A 16178-nucleotide genomic window follows, 5' to 3' on the forward strand; every position below is an offset into this window, starting at 1 on the left:
GAACAATGTGTTTCTTTGTCTCAATGTAGGAAATCACTACCATATGGCACCATTGTTAAACATTAAAAGAAAATAAAGTTTTAACGAAATATTTTCTGTTATTTCATTAGTTCTACAGCTAATTCCTAAAAATTTAACAGTATTTTATATATATGCTTGTGTGTATGTTTTTTGTATTGTATGCATAGTTGTGCATGCATAAACATATATATTTATGATGTGTGTGTGTGTCTATATATATACATATATATAAGTTTGTTCATGGGAAACATTTTGTATGCATATAAAAGCTATTTTATTATGTCGGCTGCAACCTAATGGCACCAACTTGCAACAGCAGTTTTTTGGGGTTGTACTGAGCTGATAAATGTAGTTATAATAATAATAATAATAATAATAATAATAATCCATAGATGGTATTTATACATACTTTAATGCATTGCTATGTGCATTTCCACAAATCACATGTTTCTTATGACTATAGTCCACATTCCTGGGATGATTACAGTACAATCTGTAATATCCTTGTTGCCAGTATCGCCTGACTGGTCTTCGTGCAGGTGACACGTAAAAGCACCCACTACACTCTCTGAGTGGTTGGCGTTAGGAAGGGCATCCAGCTGTAGAAACTCTGCCAAATTTAGATTGGAGCCTGGTGTTGCCATCCGGTTTCACCAGTCCTCAGTCAAGTCGTCCAACTCATGCTAGCATGGAAAGCGGACGTTAAACGATGATGATGATGATGATTCCATGGTCATTCATGCCTGAAGAGCATCTTTTTCCTTTTTTTAATTTGTTGTTCTAATCTGTTATTATATTGCTATAGTGGTATGGTCTGTTGTTATATTGGGCTCATTCTTTTCTTGTCAGGTACTTCTTCAAATAATGATAATTCTAACAGGAAACTACAATTTTTTCAATTTGCTTACAATTACACTGTGCATTTCATTAGTGGATGATGACTTTTTCAAGAAACGAGCAAGTAAGTATTTGCGTTTTACACGGCTTGTATAAATTATATTACACACACAGACACACATACACACACCTGTGTGGTTCAGAAGCTTCCCTATCATGTCGTCTTGAGACTCCTTGGGCAAGTGTCTTCTATGATAGCCTCAGTCAGGCTAAAGCCATGAGAGTGGAATTAGTAGACAGAAACTAAAAGAAATCTGCTATACACAAACATACATTGTATATTCTGTTCTTTTACTGTTTTACTTGTTTCAGCCATTTGATTGCCGTCATGCTGGAGCACTGCCTTAACAGGCTTTTGTCGAAGAAATTGACCTCAGGACTTACTCTTTGTAAGCCTAGTACTTATTCTGTCTGGCTCTTTTGCTGAACTAAGTTACAGGGACCTAAACACACCAGTGTTAGTTGTCAAGCAATGGTGGGACAAACACACACATACATACATGATGGGCTTCTGTCAGGTTCCATCTACCAAATCCCCTCACTAGACTATGGCCGGCCTGAGGCTATAGTAGAAGACACTTGCTCAAGGTGCTACACAGTGGAACTGAACCTAGAATCATGTGGTTGGGAAACAAGCTTCTTACCACACAGCCATGCCTGCACCTATATGTATATAGTGTGTGTGTGTGTGTGTGTGTGTGTGTATTCAAGTGTACCCTTGTCTTGACATCATTTAACAGTTGTAAATGAGCATCACTGTCATACAAGCGATGCTGTTCATTCGTTTCTATGGAAAACATGCCTCATCATGAGAAATGTTACTTTGTTTGGAAATAGGCAAGGGTTGGTGTTATTAAAGGCATCTGGCTATAGAAACCAAGCTGAAATATACAAGTGAGGTAAAATGTACAAGTGAGGTAAAATGTGGTCCTATAAGCCAGGGGTTTTCAAACTGTGGTCCGCAGACCACAGGGGTCCGTGGACAGCAAATACTTTTTATGGGCAATTTGATTTTATATATGTTTTTTAATCGAAATCTTTTAATTGACAATAAACCTATTTGTTAAATGCTGTTAAATAAATAAATGTAAAAATATATGTTATTTTAAGCAAATATTTATGTATAAATTTCATAAGCGTTTATAAGGGGGTCCCTAAGGTAAATCCTGAAATATAAAGGGGTCCGCAAGTCAAAAAGTTTGAAAACCCCTGCTATAAGCTGTCTTGGAGAGCTATAATTCTAAATGAAGACTGACTTGAACTGTGGCAACCCATCCTGCCCATGCCAGCATGGAAAGCAGATATAAAAACGATGAAGATGTATCCATGTTTTCCGCCAGTATGGGGTGGACAGTTTGGAAGAATCCGATGGGTCCAAAAAGTGTCATACTGCAGTGTCTGGTGTGACCATAATTTCTGCAGTTGGATTCCTTTCCTAACACCTACCATTTTACATTGTGTACTTTGTACTTTTTCCATGCTACCAGCACTAGTGTGGTTGCCATGCAGCTAGCAAAACTTCAAGTGCCAAGGAAAGGAAAGGAGTTGGGGGCTTTATACTTGCGATGAGGGGGTTAAAGTATGAGAAAAGAGTGCAGAGTAGGTTTCTTGCTGTAGAGGAGCTGCATAGCTACTCACCCAATTACTTAACATTTTTAGAGCTTCTCTCACATCAATTAGGAAAAAAAGAGTTGGTGTTAGAGTGTGTATGTATGTTCGTGTTGATGTTACTATCAAAATGTGATTTACCATTTTCTTTCAGCACTTTTACACTCTTGTATTGATACTTTTCTCTGACAACATTAACTTTGTTATTGCTTCTACAGGTCACCCTCCCGAAGCTAAGTCCTTTTGGAATCGAGTGGCAGACTGGATTATCACAATTGTTGTCTATGTCTTCCTTGGCTATGTATTGGTGGTCTATTTTACTTTGAGATTAGGACCAGGTTACACGTCACTTAAAACACAAATAGGTAAAGAGTTTTTTGTTCCTTTAAGATTGAGCCTGCTTTTCTTTTTGTTTTTCTTACTTTTATTCTTCTGTTTAATTACTTAATTTCAATGTTAATCATCTCACTTCACTTTATATATATCATCATCATCATCATCATCATCGTTTAACGTCCGCTTTCCATGCTAGCATGGGTTGGACGATTTGACTGAGGACTGGTGAAACCGGATGGCAACACCAGGCTCCAATCTAAATTTGGCAGAGTTTCTACAGCTGGATGCCCTTCCTAACGCCAATATATATATATATATATATATATATATATATATATACTACATTGGTTGACAGAAAGACAACTCTTAAATAATTTATTTAGATGTCTGAATTTGAACTCAGAAGAAATGCCACTAAGCATTTTTCCCACTGCAGGAATGATTCTGCCAGCTCACTGCCTTAATCCGCCACAAACAGTGACAACATAATTCATGTTTTTCTTCTTTTTTTTTTTACTCTCTTATAATTGTACTTTCTTTTTGTTTTGTTAATTTTCAGCTTTTACGAAAAAGGAATTCTCTGATCTGCTGGCCAAAGTTGTACCTATTACAATATATATCGGGGCTGTGGCCTTAGGTATTGAGGTGCTCATTTCTTTTGTCAGGTAATGAAGTTTATATTTTTGACCACCCTGCCCTACTTTTTTTTTTTTTTTTTAAGGCTGAAGAGAGTAGAGGGAGGTTTTTTTTTATTAGAAGTGGTAGTTCATCAGATTTTAGGATGCTGGGAACAACAAACGAGGGAGCAAGTCAGTGTCGTCGTCGTCGTTTAACGTTCGCTTTCCATGCTAGCATGGGTTGGACGATTTGACTGAGGACTGGTGAAACCAGATGGCTACACCAGGCTCCAGTCTGATTTGGCAGTGTGTGTGTGTGTTTCAGAACCATGTGATATGGGATTTGCTTTCACTGTAAGGATGCTATTGGCTTATGTCATTGACTGTAGTCACGAGTTAACCAATGTTTTATAAGTGAAACTTGATAGAGAGAAACTGGAACTATAGTTTACAGCCGACATGAGGTTTGATTTTCATAGGCTAGATGGACGAAATATTGCTAAGCATTTCACCCAGCATGCTAATGATTCTACCAGCTCACCAATTTCTATGTTGGTGATGATACGATAATAATAGCAGTAGTAGTAGTAGTAGTAGCAGTGGAGGTGCAATGGCCCAGTGGTTAGGGCAGTGGACTCGCAGTCATAGAATCGCGGTTTCAATTCCCAGACCGGGCGTTGTGAGTGTTTATTGAGCGAAAACACCTAAAGCTCCACGAGGCTCCGGCAGGGGATGGTGGCGAAACCTGCTGTACTCTTTCACCACAACTTTCTCTCACTCTTTCTTCCTGTTTCTGTTGTACCTGTAATTCAAAGGGCCAGCCTTGTCACACTGTGTCACGCTGAATATCCCCGAGGACTACATTAAGGGTACACGTGTCTGTGGAGTGCTCAGCCACATGCACGTTAATTTCACGAGCAGGCTGTTCCGTTGATCGGATCAACTGGAACCCTCGACGTTGTAAGCGACGGAGTGCCAACAACAACAACAGTAGTAGCAATAGTTTCAAAGTCTGGCATAAGACCAGCAATTTTAAAGGGAGTAGAATTGTCAAAGACCAAAACCAATAGACGAATAGAATCATAACAAAAATGTGTGCCAAGATTTGAAAAAAATTTCCCTTTCTGTTTCAGATGTTGGAAGAATGAGAAAGGACTTTTGCGTAAACTTTTGTCTTCAGTTGGAGTGACGCTAGTTGCAGTCCTTGCTGCCATCATGTTTGCTATCAGTTTGGTAAGCTTTCTTCCCTTCTTTCATTATTTCCTTCTTCCTCTCTATTTCTTTTCGTTTCATGCCTTCCATTTTTCTCTCATTTCATTTATTTTTTCTTTATTTCCTTCAATGTTTAAGTGTCAGTGAATGTGCTTGTTGTAACAATAGTAGTAATAATAATAATAATAGTAGTCCACCCTGTCAGTCCATGTTATAGCTACCATAAAATGTTATTTCTATTACGGAATATTCCATATTTGTTTTCTTACATAAACTATTACCATAAGGCTTAAACAACTGACTATTTGACTGGCTGACTGTCATTTGTGGTGTTTCTTATGTCCATGTCTATTATGTAGTCTTTGGTATGTTGCCATATTCATCGTCACTTTACATCTCTTCTTCGATGCTTGCATGGGTTGGTTGGGTCTTTGCTGATGCAGCTTCTCACCTCTTATTGCAATCCGTTCATCATTTATTTCCTTCATGGAATTCAGCATCTTCAGATTATCCTTCATTGCTTCTTCATATGTCTTCCTCAGTCTTCTTTTTCTGTATCATAATTCATTTACCATTTTTCATTCAATGTCAAACTTCTCCATGCTTCCATGGTCAAACGGAGTCTATTGCGGTAGATTTTTCTGTGGCTGGATGCGCTTCTTGTTGCTTAAACCTCACCTGTTTCTGAATAATATATTTCCCATGACCAGACGTGTTTTTTGCAGAATATTGGAAAGGAATGACAGTGCTTGTATGGCAGTGACACTCATTTACAACTATTGTGTGGTGTCAAGACAAAGAGACATAACATAAACAAACTGTCTCTCACACACAAACACATGTATGCGTGCCTACGCACACACATCCAGGTCCATATACTGAGATCGAATTTCCAAATCTAGGTTCCAGCTGTAGAAACTTTCAGCTGTAGAAACTCTGCCAAATCAGATTGGAGCCTGGTGTAGCCTTCGGGTTCCACCAGTCCTCAGTCAAATCGTCCAACCCATGCTAGCATGGAAAGCGGACGTTAAACGATGATGATGATGATGATGATGATCATGATTGTTTGATGCTCGTCTTCTTCACACAAGGTCAGAGGCCGTTTTGTGAAGTTATACTTTTTTTTTTCTAATTTATCTACAACTACTATGTCCAAAGATAATCCATGACTAGAAATATTTAACTTTGCTATCAAATATTTATAACAGTCAGGACATATTTAAAATCATATCGTTGCCAGTGCCCCTGGACTGGCTCTTGTGCAGGTGGCACATAAAATACACCATCTTGAGCGTGGCCGTTGCCAGTACCGCCTGACTGGCCTTCATGCAGGTGACACGTAAAAGCACCCACTACACTCTCTGAGTGGTTGGCGTTAGGAAGGGCATCCAGCCGTAGAAACTCTGCCAAATCAGATTGGAGCCTGGTGTTGCCATCTGGTTTCACCAGTCCTCAGTCAAATCGTCCAACCCATGCCAGCATGGAAAGCGGACGTTAAACGACGATGATGATGATGATGATGATGATGATGATCACGATGATCACAATATGGTGTTCATCTGAACATGCAGGCCTGATCTCAAGGGAAACAACTTAATATTAACACATACCAGGTGTTTTGAATGAATTAAAATCAACCACTCAAAATACCACAAAGAATCTAGTCTAATATGCTAAGAAATCCTTCAGTCCACCATCATCCTGGATTGGTAATTTATTCTATTGATCCTGAAGAGATGAAAAGGAAAGATGACTCCAGCTGGATTTGAACTCAGAGTGCAGACGGCAAGAACAAATACTTGTAATTTTGGCATTTATTCTTTCTTTTACTTGTTTCAGTCATTTGACTGTGGCCACGCTGGAGCACTGCCTTTAGTCGAGCAAATCGACCCCAGGACTTATTCTTTGGAAGCCTAGTACTTATTCTACCGGTCTCTTTTGCCGAACCGCTAAGTTATGGGTATGTAAACACACCAGCATTGGTTGTCAATCGATGTTGGGGGGGGACAAACATAGATACACAAACATATACACACACACACATATATATATATATATATATATATATATATATATACATATATACGACGGGCTTCTTTCAGTTTCTGTCTACCAAATCCACTCACAAGGCTTTGGTCAGCCCGAGGCTATAGTAGAAGACACTTGCCCAAGGTGCCACACAGTGCGACTGAACCCAGAACCATGTAGTTGGTTAGCAAGCTACTTACCACACAGCCACTCCTGCGCCTATATTTAATTTTTTTTTTTTTTTTGCCCGTACAGTTTTTCTTCTTTAGCCCCAGGTCAGTCTTATTCCTGAAGGCCACCTATAATTAAAGGTATTTCTGTCACATCCACGCTATCCTTTTCTTTTTTCTGACTATATTTAGGATTACATCATCCAATGTGTCCTTCCTCTTCTTCAGACAGTAGCATGTAATTTGAGGGAGAAATAGCTCCTATTTTTAATAGATCAAGCTACCACCAAGATTTTCTATCGTTGATTCACCTTGTTGGTTATTGTTGTTGAAATAATGTTAGTGTTGTTGTTATTGTTTAACCTCATATTAGCCCTGATTTAGATTTAGCTGGCCTATTGTCAAACTTGCTTCAGCCATAACTATCACAACTTCTTTCAGACATAGTGTTTCTAGAGCCACACTATCCTATGTGTCCTTTTCAAAATGGTATGGCAGGATTTAAAGAGATTTAGCTGTTGTTTGTAGCATATCAAATGATTGCATAGAAGTCCCTACATTCGCTTTTGTTGTTGTTTTGCTCCAGGTTAATCCTTATTAAGCAGATCTATAAACAAAGAAATTCCAGTCATGCGTATCTAGTCTTTCTTTCATGCATAGTATATCTAAGACTACAGTACATGTTCTTCCTTTTTTGGTCAAGTGTTCAGATAGCCTGTGGATGGGATGGTGGAGGAGAATTTCACATTCTATATTGCCTCAGCTTGCCTAGATGTTAGGGAGCAGGTTGATGTGTCAGACCTTTTGGGCAACGGGGGGTGGGAATGTCACTGATAATAGACCAACACCCTTTCCATAGGAAGATATATTACTTTGAAATGGAGCTGATTATTGGCTCTCAATAGTTTATTTGGAACCTAGGAAAATTTTTTCAAAGATATTGGGTTCCTTAAATCTTCACTTCTTTTATTTTCCAAAAGCCATCACCTCTACCAAGTGATGGTAGAGGTGGGAATGTCAAAAACAATCAAAACAAAACAAAACCAAAACCGACATAGTTGTTCTAATTTCTGTTTTTTTAGGTTCCCTATTCCCGTGTTGTTGGCTCAGTACACAGATCCCTTTCAGCAGATATATATGATATGTACAGGCTGTCGACACGTTATAAGATAACCAGCTCCTATGGTCTTTTTCGCAGGTACTCCTATTTTTATACCTGAAAGCCTGCAAGTAATATTTTCTCTTATTCTCACCTGTTTAATTATTTCTATATTCTAGACAGAGAAAAATATTTTACATCCCTTGCGGATGTCTCCTTTTTTTTTTATTCCTCTTTATTTTAAAAGGGACCTAACGAAAAAAGCAGTTTCTGTAATCTTAGTCAAATTAATCTATTATTATTTTAGTCACAGGTCAACCTTGATTGAGCAAAACTAATATCAAAGGTGTTCCAACAATGACCATCCCCTATTAGTTTTTTTTTCTTTCAGACATATACCTAGGACTGCATTATCTAATGTCTCCTATTTTTTGCTGAGACAGTAAAGTGTGATTTAAAGGAAATTTGGCTGCTATTTCTAGCAGTATCAAGTGATCTCCATAGAGGATCCTTCGTTGGCTCAAAATATGCCTTGCTAAACTATTTGATGGTAGTCATATTTCGGTAACTCTATTGAGCAAACTATTTCATCACTGTATTATAGTGATTGTGACTAGCAGAACATATTTGGCGGCATTCATTATTGGACAGCCTCTACCATTGAGCACGATATTTGATTAATATATTTTTGTGGTTGGGGAGAAGTAGGTTTAGAATTTTAGATATATGAATTGCTTATTGAAAAATAGTCTGAGGGTTTAAAGCTATTTAGCAGCTATATTGAATAAATCAAGTTTTAGCATAGAAGTTTAATGGCGGTGCCCCAGCATGGCCACAGCTCATAAGCTGAAACTAGATAAAATGAAAATGAAGTTTTTGTTGCCTTGTGAGTATTTCTTAATGTTGTTTTTTCTAATTAAATTAATTAATTAGTTACTAATAGCATTTTAATACTGCTTTTTGGCTAGGCTCATTCAACTAGTCACTCTACTATATAGTATAGCTTTATTGTTATCATTTTGACCCCAGTACTCAGCTGGTATTTACTACATCAACCCTGAAAGAGTGAAAGGCGAAGTCAACATTGGCAGAATCTGAATGTTCTGAGGCCAAATTCTTCTGAAATTGGCTTTGCCTTTCATCCTTTTGGGGTTAATAAAGTACCAAGTGCTGGGGTGAATGTAATCAACCCCACCACCTCCAACAAATTCCTGTTTTTTGTGTCAAGATTTCAAACAGTTACCATTATTATTATTAAGGTGAATTGTTAGCATGCTGAACATAATGCTTAGCAAATTTTGTCTTTTTGTTCTGTGTTCAGATTCCATCGAGGCTAACTTTTCTTTTCATCCTTTTGTGGATCAAAATAAGTACCAGTTGAGACTTGGGATTGATGTAATTGACTAACCCCTCCCCCAGCCTTTTAGGCTTTGTGCCTATAGCCGAAAACATTATTATTATTATTATTATTATTATTATTGAAGGTGGTGAGCTGGCAGAATTATTAGCACACTGGACAGAATTCTTGGCGGTATTTTGCCTGTCAGTACATTCTGAGTTCAAATTCTTATTTCTTTACTGTCTACAAGGAGCTGAACATAGAGGGGACAAACAAGGACAGACAAACAGTTTAAGTCAATTACATCGACCCCAGTGCGTAACTGGTACTTAATTTATCAACCCCCGAAAGGATGAAAGGCAAAGTCGACCTCGGCGGAATTTGAACTCAGAACGTAGCAGCAGACGAAATACCGCTAAGCATTTCGTCTGATGTGCTAACGTTTCTGTCAGCTTGTCGCCTTTCTGAGTTCAAATTCTGCCAAGGTTGACTTTGCCTTTCATCCTTTCGGGGTTGATAAAATAAGTACCAGTGAACACTGGGGTCGATGTAATCGACTAGTCATTAAATTTCAGGCCTTGTGCCTTTAGTAGAAAGGATTATTATTATTATTATTGTTGTTGTTGTTATTTGAATTGACAGAGTCACTGTGTGGCTGGCTAAATTGTTCTTGACATTTGTTCCCGCTCTTTTCATTCTAAGTTCAAATCTTACTGAGGTCAGTTTTTGTTCTTCATCCTTCCAATTCCAATAGAATAAAGTACCAGTCAGGTACAGGGTCAGAATATTCAGCAGTTCCCCTGTCTACAAGTTTTTAGTTTTGTGCCTCTTTAAGAAATTATAAGAGAAGTGGATTGGCAGAATTGTTATATAGCTGGATCAAAATATTTTTACGGTATTTGTTCCAGCTCTTTATATTTTTAGTTCAAATCCTACCAAAGTCAAGGCCATTTTTGTCTTTCATCCTCTCAGGATCAAATTGGTCACAATTTGCTGGCCTTGTGCCAAAATTAGAAAGAATTGATTTAATTATTATTTCTTGTGCTTCTTACAGATTTTAAAAACTGGCTTGATTTTCATTTAAGGTCTCTCCAGGGAGCCGTGTGGTTTTGTCTTCCACTGTATGGCACTTTGAACAGGTGTCTGCTACTATAGCCTTGGGCTAAGGAATTTCTTAAGAGTGAACTTGGTAGACAGAAATTGTCAGAAGCACATCATTTGTGTGTGTGTGTGTGAATACTGTTATTTTGCTTATCACTGTTTGAGGAAAATGGTGATGGTATTTATACTCTTTGATGTATAAATATTCCCTGGGTATACTGAAGTCCTTTGGAAAAAAAAATCCTTGACTTGTAAACAGGTGAGGGTTGACAACAGGTAGAGCATCTGGTTCTAAAATTCTGCTTCAAATCAATTCCTATCCAAGCCACGTTAGCATGGAAATGTTTGTTGAACAAACACACACTCGCACATATATTATCATCATTGTTACTTAGTGCCCGTGTTCCCATGCTAGCATGGGTTGGATGGTTTGTCAGTATCTATCAGATTTCAAGATTGCATTGTGCTCCAATGTCTGCCTTGGTATGGTTTCTACACCTCTATGCCCTTCCTATTGCTAACCACTTCACAGTGTGCACAGGGTACTTTTTTTTATGACATCAGCACTTGTGAGGTTGTCATGCAGCCAGCACAACTAAATAACTAAGATCCCCATTAGTTGAGTGGAACTACAGTAGAGAGGAAAGTAGCTTTATGCTATGAGATGAGGAAGAGGTTTAAGTATATGGTCTCACACACACACACAAGCATTTCATGTTACACTATGAAGCAGTACTCTGTACCGGAATTTTCAACTTAGTTCAAATATAACAGATTACTCAAATCCTTGTTAGTGTCCACATAAGTGGAGTCAAGATTGGCTAATTAGTAATGGTATCGAGTCATATTAGTTGTAATAATGAAATCAAACTAAATAGTGATATTTTGAAGTCATTTAATACATGTTTCAGGTTTGCATAATACTCTTTACTCTTTTACTTGTTTCAGTCATTTGACTGCGGCCATGCTAGAGCACCGCCTTTAGTCGAGCAAATCGACCCCAGTACTTATTCTTTGTAAGCCTAGTACTTATTCTATCGGCCTCTTTTGCCGAACCGCTGTGTTACGGGGACGTAAACACACCAGCATGGGTTGTCAAGCGATGTTGAGGGGACAGACACACAAACACACACACACACACACACACATATATATATATATATATATATATATATATATATATATACGACGGGCTTCTTTCAGTTTCCGTCTACCAAATCCACTCACAAGGCTTTAATCAGCCCGAGGCTATAGTAGAAGTCACTTACGCAAGGTGCCACGCAGTGGGACTGAACCCGGAACTATGTGGTTCGTAAGCAAGCTACTTACCACACAGCCACTCCTGCATAATAGGAAATGTATCCATTGCATAAAATCTTCCTCAGACACACATCATCATTTTATGTTGATATTTTTTCCATGCTTGCTTTGATGGAGGTGTTGTCTCCAGTGCAATGTTTTGCTTTCTTGTTGCAGTTCTTTTTTTATCATCTTCCTTGTAACTTTCAGTATCCTGGGATCATCTTCCATCACTTTTTCCCCCTATGTCTTCCTCATTTTCTCCCCACCTTCACAAGTTCTTTCTACTTTGATCACTTTACACTTTGCCCCAGTTGTCAGCCCCATATACATCACATATTTGCACAAGTCTTCTCTGTAGATTACATTTGATTTCTTTTACACCCAGTTTTTTTCTCTCAGCTCATTTGTCTTTCATTGTTTGTGTACATCAGCAACACACATCCAACAAAGCATGCTTATCTCATCATTTCATTGCAACCCTCACACATCCACCACAGAAATTATTGACTAGTTTTAAGGAGCTCTATGAGGATTTGAAAGAATTTATTTTGTGGGTGCTCTTCCTATTATCCATTCCTACACATTTGTGTATATTTGAGTTTGTGTATGTGTGTATAAATATATTCATGTACACACACACACATGTATGTGTATATATATATATATATATATGTGTGTGTGTATGTATATATACACACACATGCACATATGTGGATGTGTTTGTATGAGTGTGTCATTTTGTCGAGTGTTTGAATATCAAACATGCTTAACTGTTGCATTATGGGATATCAGTTACTCAAACCTCTCTCACATTGACATAAACATAAAACCCTGAGTAATTCTTAATATTGTTCTCATGATATATATATATATATATATAGTTCACAGATGAGATTCAGCGATTCTTCATATAGAAGACACTTAGTAGTGCTCAAAAGATTCAAACTTAGACTCTGATGTCTTTACAGGGGATCGATTCCACAGAGTAAAGAATGGCTATCAGGGGGATAAAGTTGAACGGGTATAGAGGCAATTATGTGGATAAATAAATTAGACACGTCAAATATATCAAATACAAAATATGTGTATATGTATACAAGCAAAATGGGTGAAAGCAAAAGATCGAAACTTTCTGGTGATGAATTTTTATGTATAAATATGTAGATATTTATATTAACAACTTACACAAACAACAGAGAAAATTAAAGGAGTTGTTTGTACTCTGTGTAAATTGGACAAATTAATGTAAATTTCTACATATTTATGCATAAAAATTTGTCACCTGAATGTTTTCACCTTTTGCTTTCTCTTGTTTTGCAGGTATACATATTTCGTATTTGATGTATTTAATATATTTGATATGTCTAATTTGTTTATCATAATTGCCTCTTTCTCTATACACACACACACACACACACATATGTACAAATATAATGTTTTGGTCCTAAAATCACCCACTAAGTTCTGTTTGGATTCTGATATCAACCAAATTCATTTTTTTTTTTTTTGGAGGGTGATTTTATTGTTTGTTTCTTCCTTAGTATAAGATCTTGTGTCTCATTAGAGTCTCCATGAATTTGTAAATGTTGTTTTTTTTCAAGGTGCCTCTCTCCTACCTCCATAAGGAGGCTACAGCGACTCTGTGGCCTGAAGTAAAAGAAATCCATGCCACAATAGCGCCATTTCGAATCACTTCTCCTTACGGCTCCCTGGAAAGGTACAACAGAGTAGAGTGTAGTTGAGAGAGATTGTAGACCATAATAACTATAATGATAATAATAATAATAATAATAATTAACAGTTATTTTTATACTAATTATCACCAGTGTTTTTTTTGTTTGTTTTGCTGTGTTCAGTGAAAACCTAAGCCCTTCTCTTCAAACAATTATTGGACACATGTGCTTACATGTGTGTGCACACATACGTACACACACACACGTACACACACTCCAAAATAAAATGTCATTGGATTGCATTTTTGTGTAGTTTATTCAATAGTTTTACTTTATTTTTCCCCCATTTTTGGTTTTTATGTTTTCTGTATTTTAATATATATATATATATATATATATATCACATGTGATCATGTGGCCAACCAGGCTATCAGATGTTATACATCGCTGATCACTATGTACTTTGCATTGTTTTTAGCCTTCAGATGATTCCAACCCGGTGGCTAGGCGAGCAGGTCAACATCCACTGCCCGATCGAAGGGTCACTAAAGCGATGTGAAATGCAGTGTTTTGCTCAAGAGCACAACATGCTGCCCAGTCAGGGAATCAAACCCATGAACTACCGATTATGAATGCAATAGCCTAACCACTAGGCCACGTGCCTTCACATGTGGTTGGCCTGCTCGTCTAGCCAGCGGGCTGGCATCATTTGAAGACTAAATTGATGCAACAGCGAATTGTGACCAGTTATGTGTAACATGTGATAGCCTGGTCAGTCACGTGATCACATGTGATATACATATAATATATATATATATATAAATAATAAATTGATAGAAAAGACAACAAAAGAAAGAAAGAGACCTCGATATTATGTAAATAGAGGAATTTATCTGTAAAAATATGTGACAATTATTCGGTAGCCATGATAAAACTCCGAGTTTCGGATGCCGGGGCAGAAACCCACGCCGCCATCTCTTCAGTTAACTGGCCCTTTGTTTAACGGTCATTTTCATAGGAACTTTCAATGGCCAGATAACTGAAGAGATAGCAGCGTGGGTTTCTGCCCCGGCATCCGAAACTCGGAGTTTTATCATGGCTACCGAATAAGTGTCACATATTTTTACAGATATATATATATATATATATATATATATATATATATATATGTAAATAATAAATATATATATATGTAAATAATAAATATATATATATAATATGCTTATGAGTGAGTGTTACCATCGTACAAGTAGTGTCCATCATTGAAAATCTTTTGTGAAAACATGTCCAACCTGGAGAAATATTACTTTATTTGGAAACAAGTGAGGGTTGATGACGATCAGTGTATCCAGCTGTATAAAATCTGCCTCAATGGATTCTGTTTGACCAATGTGAGCATAGAAAAATGGCCATTGAAATGATGATGACATACAAACACACCTATATACAGATATGCATGCAAACATGTATACATATACATACAGTTGATCACACATACACACACACACACATGTATCAGTGCATGATCTAACACACTCACAAAAGGAGTTTGGGTGGGAGGTGTGTGTTTGTCTTGGTTACTCCAATTGTGTATGCATACTTTAGTTCATAGTTGGTCCCTGTGATTCTGGCCATGCTGGAGCATTTTCTTCTAACACTTGCTTTTGTTTAGTTTTGTTTTGTTTTGTTTGTTTTCTGTTTGCTTTTTGTTTGTTGGCAGAAATTTTGATTAATTTGCTTAAAAGAAGGTGAAAAAAAATAAGGTAATTAAATCAAGTAATTAAAAAAAAACAGTACTTTGTTTATTCTACAGATCTTTAGTTGAGTGACACTTCTCACTCATGTTCTTTTTAGTTGAGTGACGCTGCTCACTCATATTTTTTTCTCTTTTCTGTTAATATTTTACTTGCTTAAAGTATGATCTGGAGATAATTAACCAATTCTAGGGAAGCCAAAAGTGCTCTCTTCAGATATATAATGGTAATGGGGAATTGGAGTAAATGGTAGAGCATCAAACAAAATGCTTTGTGGTATTTAGTTATGGTTACCTGCCTTCTGATTTCAAATCCTACCAGACTCAGTTTTGCTTTACATCCTCCCAGGGTCAATAAAATGAAGTACCAATTAAGTAATAGGGATCAATATAGTCAGTTAAGGCCTTGTGCATATAGTGAAAATTATTATTATTATTATTATTGTTAGCACATTGGACAAAATACTTAGCAGCATTTTGTCCATCTTTACATTCTGAGTTCAAATTTCACTAAGGTCAACTTTACGTTTCATCCTTTCGGAGTTGATGTAATTGACTCCTCCCCACCCCACTGGAATTTCAGGTCTTGTGCCTATAGTAGAAAATATTATTATTATTATTATGAGGCAGCAAGCTGGCAGAATCATTAGCATGCTGGATGAAATGTTTAGTGTATTTCAGCTGTCACTACATTCCGAGTTCAAATTCTGCATAGGTCGATTTTGCCTTTCATTCTTTCAGGGTTGATAAATTAAGTACCAGTAAAATGCTAGGGTCAATGTAATCAACTAATCCCCTCTCCACAAATTTCAGGCCTTGTGCCTTTAATAGAAAGGATTATTATTATTATTAAAGTGGCACACTGGACAAAATGCTTTGTGGAATTTTTTCTGGCTCTACGTTCTAAGGTTCAAATTCTGTTGTGGCTAATTTTGCCGTTCATCCATTTGTGGTTGATAGAATAAATACCAGTTGTACACTAGGGTCAATGTAATCAGCTTACTATTTCCCCAAAAATTTCA

The 16178-nt window shown here is 37.2% G+C and overlaps 1 protein-coding gene across 4 annotated transcripts in view; it reads left to right on the plus strand.

Annotated features, from left to right (window-relative positions):
* Positions 1-16178, plus strand: part of LOC106869725 (lipase maturation factor 2) — a 78485-nt gene that overhangs the window by 43497 nt on the left and 18810 nt on the right. For 2 of the 4 annotated variants that reach the window (XM_014915572.3, XM_014915573.3), the window contains exons 8-11: positions 871-982; positions 2745-2891; positions 3422-3527; positions 4613-4712. In XM_014915572.3, the coding sequence (XP_014771058.2) occupies positions 871-982; positions 2745-2891; positions 3422-3527; positions 4613-4712 (465 nt within the window). Of the gene's footprint in view, positions 1-870; positions 983-2744; positions 2892-3421; positions 3528-4612; positions 4713-7971; positions 8088-13331; positions 13448-16178 lie in introns of all 4 variants that reach the window. The other 2 variants (XM_014915574.3, XM_014915575.3) reach the window with 2 other exon arrangements.

Source organism: Octopus bimaculoides, chromosome 11 (assembly GCF_046866305.1).
Source record: "Octopus bimaculoides isolate indiv1 chromosome 11, ASM4686630v1, whole genome shotgun sequence".
Taxonomy (NCBI): domain Eukaryota; kingdom Metazoa; phylum Mollusca; class Cephalopoda; order Octopoda; family Octopodidae; genus Octopus; species Octopus bimaculoides.